This window comes from Primulina huaijiensis, chromosome 10 (assembly GCF_012295235.1).
Source record: "Primulina huaijiensis isolate GDHJ02 chromosome 10, ASM1229523v2, whole genome shotgun sequence".
NCBI lineage: Eukaryota > Viridiplantae > Streptophyta > Magnoliopsida > Lamiales > Gesneriaceae > Primulina > Primulina huaijiensis.
This window is the reverse complement of record NC_133315.1, coordinates 3943428-3967868: the sequence shown is the minus strand read 5'-3', so window position 1 is coordinate 3967868 and position 24441 is coordinate 3943428. Positions and strand designations below refer to the sequence as shown.

Here is a 24441-nt window from a genome sequence, read left to right as displayed (position 1 = left end):
TCTGGGCGAATCGGCCGCAGAATTGACGAATCAGCCAAGGACTAAGCGAATCAGCCACTGACCAGACGAATCAGCTGGTGATTAGGCAAATCAGCCGATGACCAGACGAATCAGCCGGTGACTAGTACATACATTGTCTATGAAGCAATAGACTACAACCATCAATCTCATCAATTGTAATTATCAATGCAATCACATAAAGTATGTGATTTAGGGAAACTCGAGTCAAAACTCACTCGAGTTGTGCAATCCCAACTCAACATTAATTTATACCTTTCACTCTGTTACTCTGACTATGTCGAAGTCTCTGATTCAAAGCCTGTCAATATCAATCTGGCAATAACAATATCGAGGGTACGGTATCAATACACCACGCAATCAATACTGGATATAATCAGAAGTCAATCAAATTCTGTTTCAACAGCACAACGTCAAAATCTCAATATACCCAGCCATATCATATCAGTCAGATATCAATTCCAATATCTCATAATCGATAACAATTTAATTCTGATATCAAATCTCAATCAACTCAATTCCGAAAATCATAACAGTTTCATATGGTATCTGTTCTTCAATCCGGTTTCGATTATACGATGTCTAACATGCCAAGAACATCATATATTAATCATATCAGATTCTGACAATACCATAATTTCAAATCATATCAAAACGTAGCAAAACTTACGTCCAGTTGTAGCCTACGTCGATAGAAACACAGTACCGAAGTCGGATTGAAAATCTGACGGACGGATCTTTCACAATCACAAATCTAAAAAGGCGTAAGGATTTTTCTCGTTTTTCCCCTGCCTTTCTCGATCTTCCTCCTTTTTGATTGAGGAATGAAAGCTATCTATAGATATATATATCTTGCACGTTGCATAAGAAGGCTAGGTGGCTTAATGTGCATACTGGCGCGACCACCCTCCGCGCATATGCGCGAGACCTACTGGTCTCGGCCTTGTTCTTCTTGGCAGCTCGCGCATATGCGCGCCTCCTTCTCGCGCATATGCGCGAGACCTACGGCCTCCCGATAATTCCAGTCCACCAGCTCGCGCATATGCGCGCCCTCTTCTCGCGCATATGTGCGAGGTTCTCTGCCTCGGCAATGGCCTTGCGCGCATATGCGCGCATTTCTGCAGCGCAGGTGCGCGATACCTACTGTAGCTCACCTATGTCCAACTCTTGCCTTTCCAATTCTGGTCTCGGAGTGGTCCGTCTATAATTACCTCGATTATCAACAAATCATTCTGGATTACGATGATTCAAATCTCGGGCATTACACTAGCGCTTGGTCGAACCAATGTTTTTTGGTTGACCCAAGCGCTTGGTCGCTTTGTGATGTGTGTGATTTTATGTTTTTATACTGTAGACTGTAGTATTCAAGAAAAATTACATATTTGATTAAAGTTAAATTACAAATTTTTTTAAAATTACAGCTGGCAGCTAGCGTCCATGGTCGCTCATTAAAGGATGAGCAGGGTATCACTGCNGCTTTTGTAGATTTTTTAAAAAATAAAATAATCAGTCGTGTTTTGTTTATAATGGAGAAATTACACGAGTGGTGGACTCCAGTCTCCATTCCCAGTTGCGTGCTGCCTCCTCTCCTTCGTCCATCCGTTTGCTGAGAACAGAATCAAGCATCAAATCACATACGCACACAGAGAGATCAACGCGAAGATATTCGAGAAATTCGCATTCGATCGCACATCCTTTGCGGGAAATTAGGGTTTCTGTTTTCTCTCCCTTCCAATCTATTGTACGTACCCCTTTCACTTATTTTCTCTGTATCACCTGTATGCCTTTTTAAATAAATTTTTACCTACCGTTGGTGTGTTTTTTTCTCGGTTATTCTTTAAGGGATTTTCCACGCTTGTGGCTGTTGGGAGGGGAGACGATTAAGATTTTTCTGTTGCTTTCTTCTTTGTGCGTGTTTTATAAATGGACAATGTCAAGGTTTGGTCATCGGAATTTTATGCTAATCTGTCTGCTGTTTGGTTTCCTTTTTTTGTTTTAAATTTTATTTATTTTTCTTTCCAGATGTGTTCATCAGGGCTTTCAAGTCCAGTTTGTCTGAGCGGAATAATTGGCTCGTTTGTTTTGGAAGGTTGATGATGGTGAGCATTTGGGTGTTCGGTTGGATTTTCAGTCCTGGAAAGTTATAATTCTGAAGGAAAACCGTCGGTTGAACTGTTGAACGGGTATTTTGATTAAGTGGAATTGAGGAAATATTGACCCCGTGAAAGAAAGTGGTGATTTTGTGCTATATTCTGAGTATGCCTACATCTTGGGCTGATTCGATTGACAAGGTGCCGGCAGGTGATGACATGGGGGCAGTTTCCCGTGTCAAATCAAGTTATGTTCCGCCGCATCTTAGAAACAGACCTCCTTCATCAGACCCTCCAGCTGCTCCATTTTCCTATTCTGGTGTTGCGTCTGGAAATGATCGACAAGGACATGGTGGCCAACCCATAGGTGCAAGTTATCCTGGTGGTTATAGGAATGATAGAAGCGCAGGAGTCACCCGCACTTGCGGATGGAATAATAAAAGTGGTAGTTGGGATCGTGGGAAGGAAAGAGAGGTCAATCCTTTTCCAGATGACATTGATTCTGAAGAAGCTTGTGGCGCACAGGAGAATACTGGGATCAATTTTGATGCTTATGAGGATATTCCAGTGGAGACCAGTGGGCGAAATGTTCCTCCTCCTGTGAATACATTTGCTGAGATTGATTTAGGTGAAGCATTAAATCGAAATATTAAGAGGTGCAAATATGTGAAGCCCACTCCTGTGCAGCGGTATGCCATACCAATTTCAACTGCTGGCCGGGATTTGATGGCTTGTGCTCAGACTGGATCTGGGAAGACAGCTGCCTTTTGCTTCCCAATCATAAGTGGAGTCATGAAAAGCAGCCAATCTGCTCCAAGACCACCTCACATGCCACGCATGTCATTTCCTCTCGCTCTCATTCTTGCTCCTACCAGGGAGCTATCAGTCCAAGTGAGCTTGTATTACCTTGTCTAATGTTATTCATTTTACATTTACTTGTAAGGATGGTGTAGTGGAAATCCAAGTCTGTTTATCTCTGTACAGATTCATGAAGAAGCTAAAAAATTTTCATATCAAACTGGTGTGAGGGTGGTTGTTGCTTATGGCGGTGCACCCATAAATCTACAGGTTTAGTTTTGATCCTTCTCGCTTGTCAATTCAATTGTTATTTATTCATCAATACTCTTCATAGCTCTAAATTTTCTGGGTTTATGTTTCATTATCTGTTTGGATTTAAGTGTCCCATCACAAGTGGATTTTATTTTTAAAACCTTGGAGTATAAGTTACTTAGAAAGTTAATAAATTCAAGACTAACGGTCGTGACCCATCTTTCAGATTTTTTGTTTCATTCTTTTCATGCATTTATCATGTTTGGGTTTAATGTTGGTTCTTTGAGAACGATAAGTATGCTGTTTATCTCATTTGAAAGCACCTTTTTTGAGGTAAACGAACACGCGCCCTAAACAAAAATAGGCCCCATGTTGTTTTTATTTATTGTATGTTCCTGTCTATTGATGGTCAGAAATAAACTATATCGATACCATTAAATTTTTATAAATGACACAATTTTCAACATTCTCACTCACTATTTCTTCCAAGTTGTTTATGAAAGTTATGTTTTTTATTGTAGGTTTTAAGTCAACATTTGTTATTCTTTTTTTACTTGTTTGGTGATGATATGATTTTTATTTGTTAGTTAATCTATTATTCACATATATATACCCATTGTCGATTTTTATTTTGTTATGACTAACCTATTGCTCATGATGCTATTTAACTATGAACGTATGTGTATATAAGGACAAACAACTTATTACTTACTAAAATGTTTTTTTAGTTGTTCCGACCATTATTTTATTTTCATGAGCTGCTTGTTTATTATTATCACTTTGATCTTTTTTGGCTCTAATGATTTTTTTCATCATAAAGGTAAACAATTATTCCAGAAACAAATACAAGGATAGATAACACAGATTAACAATTCCACAATATATTCTCCTTCTTACCAATTATGTGTTTTGAGTGCAAATGTTTCTTTTAGTTTTAAGAATCTTATAGATAACTTTTATCATTTGCGTAAATTCTGGAGCCTGAGAGACTGCTTCATATGGTTTAACACTCTCTTCCCTGAAATAATAGTGATATGAATCTGTTGGATCTTCCCATTCTAATATTGTGAATGATATATGGACAGCTTCGAGAGCTTGAAAGAGGTGTGGACATACTTGTCGCCACTCCTGGACGCTTGGTGGATTTATTGGAAAGGGCAAGAGTCTCATTGCAAATGATTAGGTATTTAGCCCTGGATGAGGCAGATAGGATGCTGGACATGGGTTTTGAGCCTCAAATAAGGAAAATAGTGCAGCAAATGGACATGCCACCTCCTGGTATAAGACAAACGTTGCTGTTTAGTGCCACTTTTCCAAAAGAAATCCAGGTGTTTTTTTAAGCATTACTTTAAGCTACGTGATGTTAACTAGTCATAATAACCAAGAATCAATTGGAAAATAAAACTCTTTGTTACCTTGTAAATGGAAGCTGACTTCAACTGTTTATATTATAACAAGAACACTTAGCCCTAATTGTAATTAGCATCAGTTGTCATGAAGTAGTGATGTAGGGAGAGGAGAGGACTAAGAAACACTTCCAAGTTTCATCTTTCAATCTCCTTATCCTTTTACCCCACCAAATAGTTTATATTAGTGTGTATGTGAAACTAAAATGATATATATTTATATATACGAAATAATATCTTGTCTGCATTTTGTTATATGGTTACATATATGAACGTGACACTTATTTATATATGGGGCATATTTTGTTTGCATTTTTTTTCGCTTTTGTCAAAACACATATGTATATACATGAATTATATAATCTGTTTTTTGTTTTTCTCTTTTGTTCATATTATTTTATCGATGAAATTTTTTGCAAACTAGAAGATTTTGTAATTTGGGATTGCTTATCACAGCAATTATCATTTGATAAAAAGCCGATGTCAAAATTTTCTATCAACGATGTGCACGCTCAAATGAATCGTGTATACCTAAATTTCGATATCATTTTGATAATATCATCATCATACAAGTAACAAGGTCAAAAATGGTTTGTCCTGGCTTCATGAATACTCTTGTTTGAATTGCTCTGTTAAAACCTAAAGTATTCCTGACTTTCAAATACCTTAACTACTTGTTGGCCCTACTGAGGGCGGAAATGAGCCGAGCTGCTTATTCCTATTTTATTTTTGTGTGTATTTTTCTTAATAAATTCATGACATTTACAAACAATAAACACTGTGGGATATCTAAGTTCTCCAGCTATGCAACTAAAAATTTAAAGAATTCTTCTATCTGTATAAATGTTTTGTTTCTTAGTAAAATAATTGCATCTCTTTATGTTTTAAATTTGTAATACCTTAATATGCAGAAAGAATGGTATGTCAGGAAATTCTAACCTTACTGATTATTATCAGTTGCCTGCTAACTAAACAAAACCAGAGAAACCCGATTTGTTATGTATTAACATCAAATTTTAACCAGAGGATGCAGTGCCTTTTTATGCTGTTCATCGATTTTTATGTTTTTATTATACTCTCTGATGTCAAATTTTCATTGTTTGCGCTTACACTAGATATGCTCTGTCTGAACTGTCTCTGTTCTTCAATGTTAATGTAAATTTCATGTGGGAGGCAGAATGCTTAAATAGATCTCTCGTTGCATGAGATGCCCATATCATAATAGTTATGACTTATGAAATTGTTTCACTCCCTGCAAACACCTTACCAATTTCTCGATTTGCAATTAGTTTAAGATTTCAGAATATTCTCTCATTAATTAACATTTTCAAGTCACTTTGTACCTATCTACCGGTGTATAGTTTTGTGAATTATTTCTAACTTTTAATTGGCATACAGAGGCTAGCAGCAGATTTTCTGTCAAATTACGTGTTTTTGGCAGTTGGAAGAGTTGGTTCTAGTACTGATCTAATCGTTCAAAGGGTTGAATATGTGCTTGAGACTGACAAAAGGAGTCATTTGATGGACCTCCTTCATGCACAGTTAGCAATTGGTGTTCATGGCAAGGTAAAAGTTTGCAACTAATTGTGTCCAATCATTCCAAAATGACATTTTTCACCATTACTATTGAAAGAGCTATGAAAATAGTGATAGAATTAAACATGTCCTGATTTGTATGTTTAGTTAATGCCCACAAGTTGTTTCCTAACCATGCATCTCTTCCACAGTGTATCTTCTCATAAAAGTAGTTATTCCTTTGAATCCTCATTTAGTGTAACAACTTTGTTTTGTGTGTCTGAATTACAGCAATCTCTTACACTGGTTTTTGTGGAAACGAAAAAGGGAGCTGATGCACTTGAACATTTGCTTAGCATTAATGGCTTCCCTGCCACTGCCATTCACGGTGATCGAACTCAACAGGTGTGTTTAAGTTGTTGGCATTTTAGCCTAGTATTTTGGCCTATATTATTTTTTGTATGTTGAAATTGGAATATTCATTTTAGACACATCCCCATTAAATGAGAATAAGTGTACATTTGAATTTTGAATCTCGTAGTGCTATTTGCGCATCTACCACTAAAAATACTTCTCTGAGCCTGTAAGCATCTCAAGATATCATACTTGTGCTTTTTTTTAATAATTATTAATTCGTTGGAGTTTTTGCATTCTTTAATTTTATGCCCCTTTGCTCACCTCTCCCTTTCCACTTTCTTTTAGTTCCGGTTGTCTTCCTTTGTGTAACCATGTTTTCTATCCATAACTGTCAATGCGGCAGTCACATGAGATGGTTTATTTTTTCTCATGCATTTAGAGGTTTAGGTATAAATTGATTAAACAAGGAATTTTTTCTTTATGAAGATTAACCAAGGAAGTGAAATTGTCTAAAATGTGCTTATTTAATGTTCCAGGTTAGCATCCAAGTTGGATTTCGTTAAGAAAGTTATATTTTAGATTAAATAATATCAAATACTCACATCGTGGCTGGTTAAATCTGCTCAAGTCTTATGCTTAGGCATTTTTCTATGCCACTATAGGCTATAGAGACCTCAAAGAGGAACCTAGCATGATAGTCAGACGATGGCTTGATATGTATGACATGGATGACATCACGATTGCTTAATCGTTTTTCATTGATGCCTCACAATAAAACTTGCACGAGAGTAAATACATGTCAACTTTTATCTTGAATGGATGACAATGATTTGGAGTGGTAGCATGAGTTGAAAGTGAATAGTAGTCAAGACGTCTCAAAATTCAATTGAAAACTTTTCTAAAATTTGATATTAGTATCTGGACGCTTTTCACTTCCATATATTGCTCTTATTTGATATGTGATTACATACATATCGATGCAGACTGTACTGCCAATTGATTTATCAAAGAAAATTTATTTGCTTATAGTGGTGTATATGTAGCTTTTTATACTACGTATTCATTCGTTTTTATCCATCTATTTATTTATTTATTTTTGTATGATAAAAGGAACGAGAATATGCGTTGAGATGTTTCAAAAGCGGTAAAACACCAATATTGGTAGCCACAGATGTAGCAGCGCGGGGTCTGGACATCCCCCATGTTGCACATGTTGTCAACTTTGATCTTCCAAACGACATTGATGACTACGTCCACCGTATAGGACGAACTGGCCGAGCTGGAAAAACCGGGTTGGCAACTGCCTTCTTTAACGAGAACAATGCCTCACTGGCCAAATCACTAGCTGATTTGATGCAAGAAGCCAACCAAGAAGTTCCGGCTTGGCTTTCCCGTTTCGCAGCCAGATCTTCATATGGAAAGAATCGTCGTGGAGGGGGTGGTTCGGGTGGAAGATTTGGTGGTCGTGACTTCCGCAGAGATGCCTCGTTCAGTCGAGGTGGAATGGACTACTATGGTGGTGGCCAAATGAATGGTGGATATGGCAGCAGCACGTCTGTTGGTCATGGTGGGGGATGTGCTCCTAGTGTGACTAGTGCATGGGACTAAACCTATTCCTCTCTCCCCTCCCTTTTTTGCTTCAATAATAATAATTCATCTACTGAAAATTTACATTAATCGTTTGTGCCTTTGTTAATTCCATCACAATCCTAGTTGTACATCTAACCTTTTTTTATTTTTTTAAAAAATTCTATTTCCTACCTTTTGAATGTAAATTCTTTCTTCTCCCAACTAATTAATTCAATATTGAAGTAATTTTGTTTTGTTTCCTTTGCTTTTTTTTTTTTTTTATTAAAAAAAACTTATTTTATTACATTTGTTTTGTGTGTTTTTGTTGGCGTGTTTTTTTTCCCGATAGTAAGCGTGGTTCTTCAGCGGTTATTCATAAACATTTAGTCAAGGATTTAAAACTTTGTAAATCTTTCCAAAGAGGATTGTGTCACATGTCAAGCCAAATCAACAAGATAATGCGAATACTGCTGTGGGACAGGTACTAACCAATTTTCAATCTTCAATTCTAAATCATTCTTTCAGTCTTCATTCAATCTTTCCATTTGCTTTCAATGTATTGGAGTTGTCTAGTGGCCTACTAGGAGGAGGGGGTGAGAGGGTAGTTGAATTGCCGGGTTACGGGAAAGAAAAAACAGCAGGGCTACAAGTGGAGAAGATTGGGCGGGTTGCAAAGGAAATCCGGGCAGATTGTGTTTGTGGGGTGGAGGGGAAGATAACGACGGGTCCGTTGAAGAGAGAGTTGAATATGTTGAAGTGTGGTATTAACTACGAGAGAGGTTCGTCATCGAAGGGTCAAGAAGTTTTGTTATGAAAATTTTCTCTTGGAATATTAGGGGAGGAGGGATGACGAACAGAAGAGAGTTAGTACGAACGGTAATACGTAAGGTTTGTCGTGCTTCTGGAAACAAAAAAAGAACGTGTTGATAAGTGGTTTGTGACTAGTATGTGGAAGTCAAGATTTGTGGAATGGGTCTGTCTTCCATCGGATGGGCGTTCGGGGGGTATAATTGTGATGTGGGATCCGAGATTGGTGGTGGTCAGAAGTAATTTGATAGGCGAATTCTCGGTGTCAATTGAAATGGAACTTAAGGATAACATCATGTGGTGGTTCTCAGCGATTTATGGACCTGTCAAACCGAGAGAGAGGGAGAAATTCTGGGATGAATTAGGAGGACTGAGTTCTATTTGCGGGGAAAGGTGGTGTTTGGGAGGAGACTTTAATGTTGTCAGAAATACGAGAGAAAAAATGAATAGCAATTCCAACACTACGAGCATGTTATGTTTTGATAAGTTGATAGGAGAACTGGGACTGTATGACCCTCCTCTTTTGAATGCAAAGTACACGTGGTCTAATTTAAGGGATGATCCGATTTGTTGCCGATTAGACAGATTTCTCATCTCGAATGGATGGATGGACTTCTTCCCTCACTTCAGACAGATGGTGTTACCCAGGATTACTTCGGATCATTATCCAGTTATTTTAGATACCACCAAGTCGAAATGGGGACCTACTCCGTTCAGATTCAAAAATGTTTGGTTGTCTCATCAGAATTTTAGAGATTTGGTCCGTGTATGGTGGAATGATGGAATGAATCAAGGTTGGGAAGGGTATAAATTTATGAAAAAACTAAAAAAACTGAAAGGGGATATCTCAAGCTGGAACAGAGAAGTTTTTGGAAATGTAGGTGTCAGATATGCAGATTTGAGTTATAGGATTAATTATTTGGATGAGTTAGAAGCTGAGGGAAGATGGTCTGAAAGGTTAAATTCCGAAAGAAGAGATGCAAAATGTGAGCTGGAAAATTTGTCATTTAAAAGGTTTCAATTGGAGAGCCAAAAGGCGAAAGTGAGATGGCTGACGGAAAGAGATCATAATTCAAAGTTCTTTCACTCATTGTTGACCAACAGAAGAAGCAAATCGATTATAGATAAGGTGGAGTTGGAGGATGGGTCATTGGTTACGAAAGAGGAACAGACTGAAGAAGACATTGTAAAATATTTTACGAATCTGTATAGGAAATATGAGGGAGAAGGGGGGGGGGGGGTTTTGATGGGTTGGAATGGTGCCCTTTGGATACGAGTGCAGCAGAGGCGTTGGAAATTTCTTTCTCTGAAGACGAGGTCAAAAAAGCAGTGTTTGATTGTGAAGGGTCCAAAGCTCCAGGTCCGGATAGGTTCACAATGGCATTTTTCCAAAAGAATTGGGATACGGTTAAGGAGGACTTAATGAAGGTGTTCGCTGAATTTTACGAGGGAGGAGTGGTAAACGACATTACAAATGAAACTTATATTTGCCTCATTCCTAAGAAAAAAATGCGATTAGGGTCAATGACTTTCGACCAATAAGCCTAACAACGAGTTTGTACAAGATACTGGCCAAAGTGTTGACTGAAAGAATAAAAAGAGTGCTAAGCTATACAATTGCCGAGAATCAAAGTGCATTTATCAAAGGGAGACAAATTATGGATTGTTGTCTTGTTGCAAATGAAGTGGTTGAGGAACACCGTAAGAAGAAAAAAAAGGGTTGGGTGTTTAAGGTGGACTTTGGAAAGGCGTATGACAACGTTGACTGGAGATTTCTAGAGTTTGTGTTACAAAAGAAAGGTTTTGGAGAGAGATGGAGGAAGTGGATAAGGGGTTGTGTCACTAATGTCTCGTTCTCGATTTTTATCAACGGAAAACCAAGGGGAAAATTTAAAGGGGAAAGATGACTTCGACAAGGGGATCCTTTATCTCTTTTTCTTTTTAATCTAGTAGTTGATGCTTTGGGAAGGTTAGTTGACAAGGCTAAGGAATTGAATGAGGTGAGAGGACCGGTGGTGGGAAGGGAAAATTTGAAAATTTCGCATATTCAATTTGTGGATGACACGTTGTTTTTGTTACAAACGGAAAGGCACGTGATGGCAATGGTGGAAATAATCAAATTATTCGAGCAAAAATCAGGGTTAAAGATCAACTTCGAAAAAAGTGTAGTGTTGGGGATCAATTGCGAGGATGAAGTGTTTGGTTTGGCACAAGCAATTGGGTGAAAAAAAGAAGAATGGCCAATAAAATACCTCGGGGTACCGTTGGGAGGAAAACCTATGACTTTCGAGTTTTGGGAACCAGTCCTTTCAAAAATGACAAAAAAACTGTCAAGCTTGAAAAAATCGTTCTTATCTAGAGGTGGCCGGTTGACCTTGATAAAATCGGTGTTGCGCAATGCCATCGTACTACATGTCCTTGTTTAGGGTGCCAAATAAAGTTGCAAAAAAAATGGAAAAATTGATGCGTGATTTCTTGTGGGATGGAGAGGACGGGGATAAGCATTGTCATGTTGTTGGGTGGGAGCAAGTGTGTAAATCAAAGGACAGAGGAGGGCTGGGCTTGGGGAATATCTGCTTGATAAACACATCTTTATTAGGGAAATGGTGGTGGAGAGGTACAAAAGAAAAGGAGCCGTTGTGGAAAAAAGTGGTTACAAGCATATATGGTTTTCAAGATAATGGGTGAGATTTGGGATTGGCCAGGACCGCGACATTCAGAAGCCCTTGGAAATACATTTCCCGTTCTTTCCCGGCAATTCAACTGTTGAGTGGGTCGGTTTTGAGAGGGGGTAATTTCATTAGGTTTTGGGAGGATGTTTGGGAGGGGGGGAGGGGGTCTTTCTTTCAAAAATCGTTTTCCGTCTCTGTTTAGGATTTGCACTAAGATCAATAGACCAATTCGTCATTTTATAGAGGTTGTCGAGTCAGGAGTCAATCAAAATTATCGATGGGATGTGCGTTTTAGGAGACACCTGAATGATACCGAGCTGGGGGAATTTGCTACTTTAGTGGGAGTCTTAGATATGGTCAGATTAGAATTGGGTTTAGATGATTTCAGGGTATGGTTGGGGGATTCTTCGGGATTGTTCTTTGTCCGATCTTTTTATGAGTCTTTCTTTCCATTACATAATTTCCGAGTTTTCATTCCTCATCCTCACATATGGAAAGTACCTATCCCGCAAAAGATTCAAATTTTCTCGTGGATCGTGGCTTTGGGGAAACTACCGACATCAGACATGGTGCAAAGAAGATGACCGACTTGTGCTTTGAGCCCACATTGGTGCACATTATGTCATAAGCATGAAGAAAATCAGGATCATTTACTGATTCATTGTTCTTTCTCTAGAGGCATTTGGTCTTAAGGTTTTGCAAGAGCTGAGATTGTGTTGGATCTTTCCGAGAAGAGAACAAGATATGTTCATTATAGAGCCGGGATTTCACAAGGGGAAAACTATCAAGACATTCTGGTATATGATAGTTCAATTCACATTATGGCTCGAGAGGAATGACAGAATATTCAACGACTTTTCGGCTTCAATCGATAAAGTATGGGAGAAGCTCAAATTCAGGATTGCGGCGTCGATAACAAGGCTAAAAAATTTCAGTCATTTGGCCATATGTAGTTAGGGATTAGAAGTTTGTAACGTCTTGATGAAAAATGTTTCGTGTACTATTTTACGCGGATCACTCATCCGCTCTCTTTGTAAAACTATCTATTTTTATTAATTAATATTCAAGTTTCCTATCAAAAAAAAAAAAAAAACTTTGTCATGGATTTTAATCAAACATTTGCAGAAGACATTTCTCCGAACATCTTCACTAGAAAAATGTTCTCCATTGTCGAGGGAAATGGAGGTGATGTGTCATTTCTTATTATCTAATTTTCATTAAATCATTTCAACATTCTATACCAATCTTTTATCATAAGAAAACACTCCATACCATTTTTTTTAATTGTAAAAGAATAAAAATTTCAGTAAGTCTTTTAAAAGATTTGTTGAATTCTTTGATGAAAATACAAGTGGTGAATGTTTTCGAGCTTGTCCTAATCCACAACATTCTTAATTTTCATTTCCTACACAATACCTACAAAATTTCCAACATTTTCTGTACCCATTAACTCTATTATCATAATTTTCACATTTATGAGTAACTCTCCTCTAGCTTCATTTATTACATGTCCAGTTAATATTGTTTCATGCAAGCCCCGTCTCATGGTATTTATCTGCTTGAATCATCGGGGATTCAATCAAATGAATCGGGAAGGGTTGGTGTTGATGTAAGTCATAAATGTACATAAACATCTTATTCAGATCTCGATTCACGATTTCCTCAATTTTCATAAAAATAGAACTTGAAAATATTATTCTCAATCAAGAATTTACGACCGACCACGAATGGAGATCATGGAAAGCGAAAGAAGTAGAGAGTCGGTCGTTGCTTATGACATGATCGATGCTAAAAAAAATCAAAACTAAGAAAAACAATGGAATAACAGAAACACAACAAAGAAAAATCATTCAAACAGTGGATGCGGCACATACGTTGTGTATGTACAAAATAATACATGAATATTATAAGTGTAATAAATTACAATTTAAAATATACATGTATTAGTCAATGTATGTAGGACACGTTAATAATAGATGAATCATTTAAAATATAAATGATAAATTATAATTATGATGTAAACAAAATAAAACTAATTCATAGTTGGAAAAGAAATGCCTAACAAATAAAAATATTGTCAAATCAAATCACATTTTTGCAAAGAACTGATATATTTCAAACCTATAGACACAAACCAAAGAGACTTAAAGAAACACAGTGATAATTTCTAAAAAAATTGTTCAATTACACAATCACATATCAAAATAAATCCAACAATCAACTACATATCAAATCATCGTATTTTATAAAATAGACAAAAAATTTATCATACTAACGTTTAAAGATATCAATAACATATTTATTTTGAAGAACCCTATCAATAATGCCTAGATCCATAGAGACATCAAAATGGAAACCTATATGTTTTATTCAAGATATCTTGTCTCTTAAATCTAGAGGCCAATACTTCTTCATATGCCTGTTAGAGTAGGTGTTCAATGAGTCAACATGTGGCTTAAACTCTATTGACTCTTATATAAAAATAATCTTTATTTTAACACTATTTTATGCTTTTATCAAATTAAGACATTTACTTTATCTGTATATTCATGTAAGCAGCATATATAAAGTCTTTGAATATACAATATATATCACGACATCTGCCACGCAACTTAATATCATGAAACTCATTAGAAAGCGTAACGTATATTCTAAACAGTTTCTTAGTCGATTCACTCGCCTAAAATAAGGACAAAGGTCTCTTGAGCTTGAGACTAGCATATGTGATATAAACACCATGTTTCATTGGTAAGGTTATGGAGATGCTCATTCATACAGATGTGTCATCATTTGTTGATGCATTGAACAACTCTCCATCAGACCGTCCAAGTGATTATCACTTATAGAGTGGAATAGTATGTGGATATAGTTGTACACCATTAGTCCTTTAACCCGAGACGACATGGAAGCTCTACGTACTAACATGTACTTTGATCTGTTTACAGACTCCAACTGAAAGTCATTTGATGGCGAGATTGAATGTAGTTTTGAAATACGTAGGAGCCAATGTATTGTAGTTGAGGATTCACCGTTCACCTACGGATGTGAATATCCTATGCGATATGATGTGTTAATAGTGCAAGAAATATCTAGCCAGAGTGGGACACGTGCATTTTTAAAAGGTATTTCTGTAATTGCACATACAATATTACTGCTATTACTAAAAGATATATCATATCATCTTATAATTCATTTACAACACTTGATATACCAATGATTGCAAATCCAATCGGGATATATAAGTTGAAGGGACCGTACTGTACGGTAATAATAACTTAAAGTTCTTACAGACATTATCAGTGATACCTAGGGGATCATGAGACGATGCTACTAGACACTCTTACTATGATCCGATGGGTGTGATCAGACTTGATTTCTCAGGTTCTTGATTAAGAGGTTGATGAAAATAGTAAGGATAATTAAGGTAAGCCCGAATAAAAATAACTGTTATTCTAAATCACATGAAGTTGTGTACCTACAACTAGCAATATCCATGAACCATCGAGGGTCACACAAGTATCAGATTCTATGTTCCCGTTGAGATAATCAAATTCAATGAGTTGAATTTGACGGCTGTAGTTTGATGGAGATCAAATATATCGCTTATAGATGCGTTTATAAGTTGATTCTATATAATGGAAGATGTAGAAGTTAAAAAAGACAGAATTATTATTTACCTTATATGGAATAATTAATCTTATAAAAGTTGCTCCTAGGATTACGTTATGATGTATATAATTAACTAGAACAAATGTAGTTTTAAAGAAAGCTCCATTGTTTAATATTGATGCTTCTGTTTTTTAATTAACATTTAATTTAGAATCGTTAGCCGTTGAAAGTTTTTCATTGGTTTTTTCTTGAAATTTTTTAGGTACTATCCTTGATTTTGTACAATTTAAATCATCACCAATATCAAAAAAGGCTATTCTATTAAATTTAATTTTTTTTTGAAAATACTAGATTTATTTTGATTACGTATTTTCTAGATGTTATTTCTCTTAATACAAAAAAAAAATCTTCTGGATTTTAGAAGGTATTGTCAAACCAAGAACTAATAGATCAAGAAGAACCCAACACCTAATTAAAAGAAATAACCTAATATTTAGATGGAAAAGTTAAACTTTCTTTTGATAGAACAAGTAGTCATAATAGTAGATCTGATGATTCTTCTACTTACAATAGATCTAGGAAGATTAACACAAATAAATTCTCCTTATAAAACCCAACCTAGATATTCTAATTCAGATATACCCAACTTTGAATAAGAAATGTAGATTATAACTCATAAATACCTAGACCTATTTATACCAACAATATGGTAGAAAGACAATTAAATATTCCAGAATAACAATTTGAATCAGAACAAGATCCAACTAGTCCAACTTTTTCTTCAATAACAAAAAATATAATTAATGAACTATATGTAATAGAAAAAGAATTCCAAGTAGATAAAAACTTTCTAAGGATTTTTATGCTATGCATAATAAAAAAAAGATTATGGTTTTTGAAAAATTAATGGATACCAGAAAAGATATTCAAGAATTTTTTTTATGAATTTATAAATAGATATAAAATTCACATTTTATTTTTCGATTGGTTTGAAATATATACATCTCAAAATTCCTTAGAAGATCCATTTTCAAACTCTGTAAATCCTATTACAATAATAAATAAATCACTAGAATGAGAAACCATTACTGGTTTTTAGTAAAATGCAATCTAATCGTCCTCCTTTACAAGGAATTGACTTGTACAAAATCAACAAATTAAAAACAATTCCTATAAAAAGATCCAGGATCTCATTACTGATTCTAGAAAAATTCATTCTAATCATCTTCATTTTACAAGGAATTAAATTCCTTATATAAAATCAACAAATTGAAGCAATTCCTAGAAAAAGATCTACGAGATAATCATAAAATTAATATAAAAAAACATTATAACACAAAATAATTTCACAAATATAAATTTGAATACCATAGGAAAACAATTAAATAGGATAGAGGAAAAAAAAATACAAAAACAGCCTATAAATAATATAGAAACCTTGAATACAAATACTAAACTTAAAAACCAAAATTTTAAACTGCATCAAATAACTGAAAATAGTAATAAAAATATTAAAGAGAATAATTCTGAATTTATAAAAATAATAGAAGATAAAATTAAGTAAAATGGTAACAACAGCCAGTAGTTCAAATCAACCCGTATATCAAACTACTCCTGAAACACCAACCTCTAATCTTAGAATAAATACCTTAAATCATGATTCAGGTATAATTAGTGAAATTTTAGAACAATTCCAAAATCCTACAAATAAAATCAATAAAATATATTGGAATTTATCTTCACAAAAGTTATAAATTATTAATGTTCTAGATTTAGGAATGATAAAACCCTTAACACAATATCGTTTTAATGCATCTTCCGTTTATGATTGGAACATAGATAGAATGACTGAATATAATATTCTTAGATTTACAACAAATGACTATGACAACAAACGCCTACAAAACTCAAACAAATACACAAGATAGAACCATAATCGAACTCTTTATAGCTGGTTTTTCTTGTCAAATTAAGAGTTGGAGGAACTATTATCTTACAAATCAACAACAAGAAGATATTCTAAATTCAAGCTTGAGTTCTCCGAATATCGAGAAACAAAGTTGCGTTCATTTTACTTTCAATTTACCATTCAGTTTACATAGCCAAACCATTATTTGAACTATTCTAATATGTCAGTTTGGCTTCTTTCCACACATATTTTGTTAGTCAACTGACATTGACAATCGAGAATATAAAGTTCAGTTTCTACCCAGACTGAATAATTTTTTAAGGAAAAATTTTTAGGAAGTGTTTATTCAACTTCCCCTTCTAAACACTTCAATTGATCATATCATATTTGAAGTGAAATAAATGTATGATCATATTGATGATGTGAAGAAAAAATTGTATAAAAAGATTATCTATTAGGGGAGGAGTCATACCAAAGAGGTGGGCGAGTCCATGGTCTTGGGGCCAAAGAACCAAAAATTCTCAAAAAGAATTTTGCATTCAGCGCTGAGAGACCAAATTTTTTCTGTCAAATCATTTTATCAAAATAAAATAGTCGATTGCATATTGGGGAGTTGTCTCTCCAAGGCTTAAGGATCCATTCTCACATTAAAGTATCGAGGAACTGATACTTCTAAAAAAGAACATGAATTCAAAGCCATGAAATCAAGTTATTAATAGAGGTAAACACTACCATGGGGTTTCAACCTATTATGGACTAAAAAGTCAGAAATACATGGAGTGCCTAAAGATGAGGAGTTCATGTATTTTTGGCAGCTGTTACTTTTGTTATTTGTTTTAAGAACGCTTATCATGTTATACAAGGAATCCTTGCTAGCCGCTTGAGAACATGAGATATTTTTTGGTTGTGGAATGTTGAGAGATTATTAATTTAGTTGTCTCAATATTTAAGATTTATGGAGTATGTTGTCCAACATATGGCTGTAAGAATATCTAAACAAAATTTGTCTCAAGGAAAATAATCTGGAGTATTGTTTGAAAACTTCAAGAATCTTTGCTTTAAGAGCACAAAAAGGAAATATAGAATGTTCGAAAAGAAAAATAATCTGGAGTATTGTTTGAAAACTTCGAGAGTCTTTGGTTTAAGAGCACAAAAAAGAAATATAGAATGTTCAAAATAGTTGTTTATACAGTAGAAAAGATGTAGAGTGTAGCTTGAGAATATGGAAGAGCCAGCGGAGTTGGTTGAATATAAAATGAGTATGTAAAGTTGTGGTATTAATGAAAAGTAAGCTTATGAGCCACTTTGAATAATATTACATTTTTTTAAAAGTGGATCGATTGTGTAAAGTATGTCTGAAGCCCCTTAGAAACTGTGGTGTATTGGACAAAACATGACCACCTTTGATGAAAACATGAAAAGTGTTAAGGATATTTGGCTTCTTTTGTAAATGTAATTTTTTATGGAACGACGATTTGGTAGGTGGGCTTACGTGTAACGAAAGAAGCTGACATGTATTCCTAGTTAGAGTTAGCTTTGGATCACTTTCCCTTGGGTAGAACTATTTACTAGATCGCAGACATTTCTGGAGAGCTAATGAGCTACGAGCCTGACGAGTCCTACGAGTACAGGCTCTTCTTTATGAGCTATGAGCTAACGACACTGATGATGAACGAAGCGAAGAATACAATGTCTTCCTTAACTATACCTAATGGCATAGATGAGCTACTACCCTTAGGGACAAGGGAAACTTTATGGTTTGTAGGGAGTTGGCCCTTAGGAAACTTTGAATATATTTTTATGTCGATGTTATTGGTACTTTTAGTGAACTTTATGGACAGATTATGAAGAAAGTAGGCTCTTTAGCCTCTTTTGTGAATCTGTTTTTATTATTTGTGCGATGGTAACACATGGGGCGAGCCTCTAGAATACTTGAGAAGCATATAAGTATGAGTTTATATCTACTGCATAGGTTAGTGTATTCTTTGGCCGGTTCAGGACCAATGCCAAAAGAAGAAATAGTTGTAAAAAGGAGCAACCCCACATCAAATAAACTCCACAAGTCAATCAAGAGCATCAAAAGATTTTGAAATCCTACCAATGAATGTCCAAATACCATCATGTAATCAAACAAAAACTCAGAAGCCAAACTAATGGTTGAGACATGAAATATACGCAAGAGAAAAGACAAATGGAGTGGCTAAAACTGATGGAGGTAATGTCGCGGCCACGACATTAGGTGTGTTAGAGTAGATGCCCTGTAAGCCAACTGTTGGATAGGGATTTTATTGACTCAGTTGTAATAAACAATCTTTATTTTAATATAATTTAATTTTTAATGGTTTCGTTATACTTTATCTGTATACACATGCAAGCAGCATAGATAAAGTTCTTGATTATGCTTTAATACAAATGAATCGTAATTCGATGTTGAAATTCATTTGTAAACACTGCATATTCTAAATTCGTTCCTAGTCGATTCAGGCGCCTAAAACAGGGATAAAGGTCGCTTGAGCTTGAGACTAACATCTGTGATGTTGTGTACTGCGTTTTTTGGTAAGGGCATAGAGATGTCCAAACATGCAGATGGGTAGTCATATGATGATTATACCAAGCAACCCTCCCTCGGACTTTCCAAGTGATTATCATTATTCGAGAGGATAAGTCTATGGTTATGATTGTACACCATTAGTCCTTACGACTCAGTACGACACTGAGGCTCTATATGCTAGGGTTGTGCTTTGACTCGTTTACCGGCTCCAGGAGAGTCATCAGGTGGCGAGGTTGGGTATAGTTGCGACACATATAGGAGCCAGTGCATTGTAGTCGAGGATTCACCGCTCACCTACGGGTGTGGATATCCTATATGATCTGATGTAATAATAGTGCATGGAATCTCTGGCCAGAGTATGAGATGTACGTTGGAGAAGGAGTTTTCCAAATAGTACACGCGATGCCACTATCATATGTGTCACATAGTTATCGAATTAATATGCAACCCTCGATGAACCAATGGTTGCATATTCGATCGGGATATATGAGATGAAGAGACCGTACTGTACGTTAATCATAATCGACTGATTCTTGCAGGCACTATCAGTGATACCTAGGAGATCATGTGGCGATGCTACTAGACGCTCTTACCATGATCCGATGGGTGCAATCAGAAATGAGTTATGACATTCTTGATCAAGGTGTTGATGAAAAAAATGAGGCTAACTAAGGTAAGCCCGAATAAGAATAAATGTTATTCTGAATCACTAGGAGTTGTGAACCCACAGCTAGCTGTATCCCTAAACCATTGAGGGTCACACAAGCACTGGATCATTTGTTCCCATTGAGAGAATAAATTCAAGAAGTTGAATTTATATTATATAGTAAATTCAAAGAGTTGAATTTATGATAATTAAATTTTGAGAGAATAAATTCAAAGAGTTGAATTTATAAAATTTGAGAATTTAATTTATTAAACTCAAAAGTTGAGTTTATTAAATATTAAATTTTGGAGGTGATAAAATTCAAGGAGTTGAATTTATAATTTAAATAATAAATTCAAATGTTGAATTTATAAGAGATTTAAATTATTAAACTTAAATGTTGAGTTTATTAATTATTAAATTAAATATAGTGGGTGATATGTTTAATGAGCTTGTAGGAGTACAAGTCCAACATATTAAATATTTAAAGTTATTAATGGACCTTGATTAATTAAATAAACTAGTTGGACTAGCCCAATTAATTAATCAAGCTCATTAATGTTAATTAAAAGGCCCATGTATTATTTTATGTGCATTAAGGTCATGGTTTAATTATAAATAAGATAAGTAAGCCATAACCCTAGCCTCCAAGAGACCACAAATTTTCTAAACTTGTTTAAGTGATATGGAAAGGAAAGAATATGAGATATTTTGAGAATCCTCAATTAACTTAATGAATTAGATTAATTAAGTTAATGATGGATTAGAAAAATAATAATAGATTTTATTATTCTTATTGGATGATTCATTCGAATTTTTATAAATAAATCACCATAGCTTTCAAAAGTTGTTTTTGAACAAGGTTCGCCATGATGATTGCTCTCAAAAGGTTTTGAACCAAATTCGTGTTCTATTTCTTCGAAAACTTCTTCTAATTTTCGAGTGCAAATTAGAAGAGGAACAAATCATCTAGTCGTGGACCTGATTAGAAGAATTAACAAAGGAGTTTCTGAATAACGTTCGTAGGGAATTCATCAAGAGCTATCTCCGCCAACATTGGAATAGTTGGAGCCGTGTGATTAATTCACCAAAGGTATAATTTCTAACGTCCTGTGAATGTTTGATTTTATTAAAAACCATACGAACGCCCAATCAAATATATTTTCATTGTCAAAATAAAATAAAAAATTTTAAAACTTCCGCTGCGTTTGGGCGTGTAGAAAACCGAGATCCAACAGTGGTATCAGAGCTAAGGTTTTTCTAAATCGTATGGTTTTTGATATTGAATAATTTGTGTCTAATCACACAAGAAAATTTTTCAAAAAATTGTAGACCATAAAAATTAATTTTTTTCAGAAAACAAAAAAAAAAAAATTTTGGGGTCTGCGCGGAACTGTTCAGGGCAAACCGCGCGCACAGTGCAGCGCGGCGCGCTGCGCATCGCAGCGTGCGTAGCATCCGCACAGCGCGGGCGGTGGTGCGTGCGCGGCGTTCGGAACGTCCGCATGCGGTGCGCCGCCGTCCTGCGCGAGCGCCGCGCGCTTGTGCGCGTGCACAGGGCTGCTGCCACTGCCCGAAACGTTCGGGCAGCGGGTGGGCAGCGCGGGCGGCTGCTCGGGAGTGTCTCGGGAAGCATGCTGGATGATGGGCTTGAATTGTTTGGGCCTACATTGCAATTTTCTGATTTTTCAAATTTTTGGGCAAAATTGATATTTTTGAAAATTGGTTGAAGTTTTCTTTTGGAAATTAAATTTTTGAAAATTTATAATTTTCTTGTAAAATAAATAATTAGAATATGATTTTAATTATTTATGGTAAAAATGAGTTTTTACAAGAAATCAATTATTATTGATTTAATTGGAAATTAAATAAAGATGTTTATTTAATTTATTAAATTCTTTAATAATTGTGGTGGTTAATGATAAATTATTAGATATATGATTTATCAGTTAATTAAATTTGTTTAATTAATTGATGTTAATATTTCATATTAAATGCATAAAGGATGATCGGGAGCCTTGACCAATGTGTTAGGTGTATGTTAGGATATTTTATTGTTTTATTCATTTTGTTAATATTTGATATTTTTAAAGTGGGCTTGGTTTCTGGCTCGTTCCCACCCCATGAGATGTATCCCTTATGTGCCATGGCTATTTAAATGTAATTATTAGAAATAGTGGGAGATCAAGACTGGAAGATGGTGGGCCCAGAGCACAAGATGAAGACATGTAAAATATTGGAAGCTCATGTAATAAGTTGCATTTGCATCCCTGCATTCACCTAGGTTTTGGACCTGGATCCTTGTCTGGCTCACATGAATCTAATAGTGTTGGTGATCGATCATCCTTATTTATTGTTGAATGTCATATTATGATATATATGCGATGTATAGTAGTATGCATGTATGTATATTATTAGATAATATAGTTGCATGAATCCGGCAAACATACAAACTCGTGGCACGCGATTTTTAAATTAAAATGATGAGACAATTTTAAAATTAAAATCCCTCATTTTGAATATGATTCAAAATTTATATCAAACCGTAAAAGTAAAAATTAAAAGAGTTTAATTTTTCCTTGCCTTCCATCAACCGTGGTTGCATGTTTATCGCTACCCGCGGACAGTGTCTGTCTCATATTATTGGGGAGGCCTGGACGCCGGAAAGCTGTGACTTCCACTGGACATATGATGTGGATTGAGTGGAACTCCCATGACTTCGGCTCATATTATTGGGGGAACTCATGGCAACCGTCTACTACAATTCAATATTGATGGGTCGGTTTGACACGTGAAAATAAACGGCGTCATATTATTGGGTCCTTATTAAACGTGAGGCAAAACATGCGGAGGTTGCATAGTGATGCAATTGGATTCTACCTTTTAGAAATTATAAATGGCTGATATTATTCGAGATTATAATTGGCTAATTGGACTCTACGTGCCCACTAAAGAAATACGATTTCCCTTTTTTATCAGAGGGTGGTGGAAATGTCAAAATAGTGGGAGGGAAATTTATAAAATAAAATCCATATTTTATATCTTAAAATTATTTTAAAATAATCAGCAAAAATTATTCTGTTTCCATATCAGTACATTTTCGACTTCGTCACGTAATACACTTTTGTTATTAACAAGCTAACCGAACCAAACTTTCAAGACTGGTTGAGTAATTGTTCTGAATTAGGAGAAAATGCATACACACTAATGTCAGTCCTGTTGAACTGACAAAACAGGCAAGATGGTAGGACCATAGTATGCAAGCTAAAGTGTAACATGCTCGCTTTTATGTCAAATGAACTGTAGGGACAGTTTGAGGAAATGTTGAATGATGCTGACATTTGAATGCACTTGCAAGAGTTTCATGGTGCATGAAACTCATACAATGATGCACACCACTTTCAAGGAGCTCATGACTACACGTATGCAAGATGGGGCTTTGGCCCATGAACGTGGTGTACATATGACTGGGCTTATTGAGAATGTGGTGGGCCTACGAGTTACTAGATAACATCAATTTGTTGTCTCTCTCTTCCTCATTTGACGGGGTTATGGTAAACGTCAATTTGAATAAGATAAATGATAGCCTGGAAGAGCTAGTCAATAAGCTTATGACTTATGAGAGCACCATAAAAGAGAAAAATGTTATTTTTCTAATGGGCCTCTCGTCAGACAAAAAATGGCCCACAAAGTAAGGGAAAGAAATGTTCTGTCCCTCAGAAGAAAAACAAACCCAATAAGAGGCAAACTCTGAAGGACACTTAAAGGGCCTACAAAGCTCGATAAGTCAGAACATATTTATTTCACTGCAAGAAGTCTGAACATAATAAATTATATACGTCAGAAATGTTCTGAAAATGATAAGTGAATGTCCAAGTAAACAGGATTTCAACAACAAACAAAAGAAAGTTAGATGATCCAAATCCCACAAAAATGTGGCACGCTAGACTAAGACATATTTCCCAAAGAAGGATGCACAAGCTGGTGGGAGAAGGCATGTTTGACTTGTCAGACATAAATTGTCTATCTACTTGTAAATCCTGTCTATAAGGAAAAATGATCAAGACTCCATTCAATGGAAACGTGGAACGTGCGCATGGTCTACTGGATTTGATCCACACAGACGTTTGTGGCACTATAAGTGTTAGCACAAAATATGGGCGATCCTACTTCATTACCTTTACTGATGACCATTCGAGGTATTGGTATGTTTATTTGATGAAACACAAATCTGAAGCATTT

At 35.5% G+C, this 24441-nt stretch overlaps 3 protein-coding genes across 5 annotated transcripts; all 3 read left to right on the top strand.

The window, feature by feature from the left end:
* Positions 1-1517: 1517 nt before the first annotated feature.
* On the top strand, positions 1518-8265 carry LOC140986096 (DEAD-box ATP-dependent RNA helicase 37-like). Of its 3 annotated transcripts, XM_073454092.1 has the most exons (8): positions 1518-1729; positions 1861-1956; positions 2041-2999; positions 3093-3176; positions 4244-4486; positions 5963-6130; positions 6371-6484; positions 7547-8265. In XM_073454092.1, the coding sequence occupies exons 3-8, from the start codon at positions 2277-2279 to the stop codon at positions 8042-8044; spliced, it is 1830 nt and encodes a 609-aa protein (XP_073310193.1). In that variant the 5' UTR covers positions 1518-1729; positions 1861-1956; positions 2041-2276; the 3' UTR covers positions 8045-8265. The 3 variants fall into 3 exon arrangements, with proteins under 3 accessions (XP_073310193.1, XP_073310192.1, XP_073310190.1); XM_073454091.1 differs by lacking the exon at positions 1861-1956; XM_073454089.1 differs by lacking the exon at positions 1861-1956 and having other exon boundaries at positions 1518-1759.
* Positions 8266-8951: 686 nt separating this feature from the next.
* Positions 8952-10235, top strand: LOC140986611 (uncharacterized). Its single transcript, XM_073454915.1, has one exon. The coding sequence runs from the start codon at positions 8952-8954 to the stop codon at positions 10233-10235; it is 1284 nt and encodes a 427-aa protein (XP_073311016.1).
* Positions 10236-10470: 235 nt separating this feature from the next.
* LOC140986610 (uncharacterized) lies at positions 10471-11037 on the top strand. The gene is made up of 2 exons (XM_073454914.1): positions 10471-10645; positions 10766-11037. The coding sequence occupies exons 1-2, from the start codon at positions 10471-10473 to the stop codon at positions 11035-11037; spliced, it is 447 nt and encodes a 148-aa protein (XP_073311015.1).
* Positions 11038-24441: the final 13404 nt, after the last annotated feature.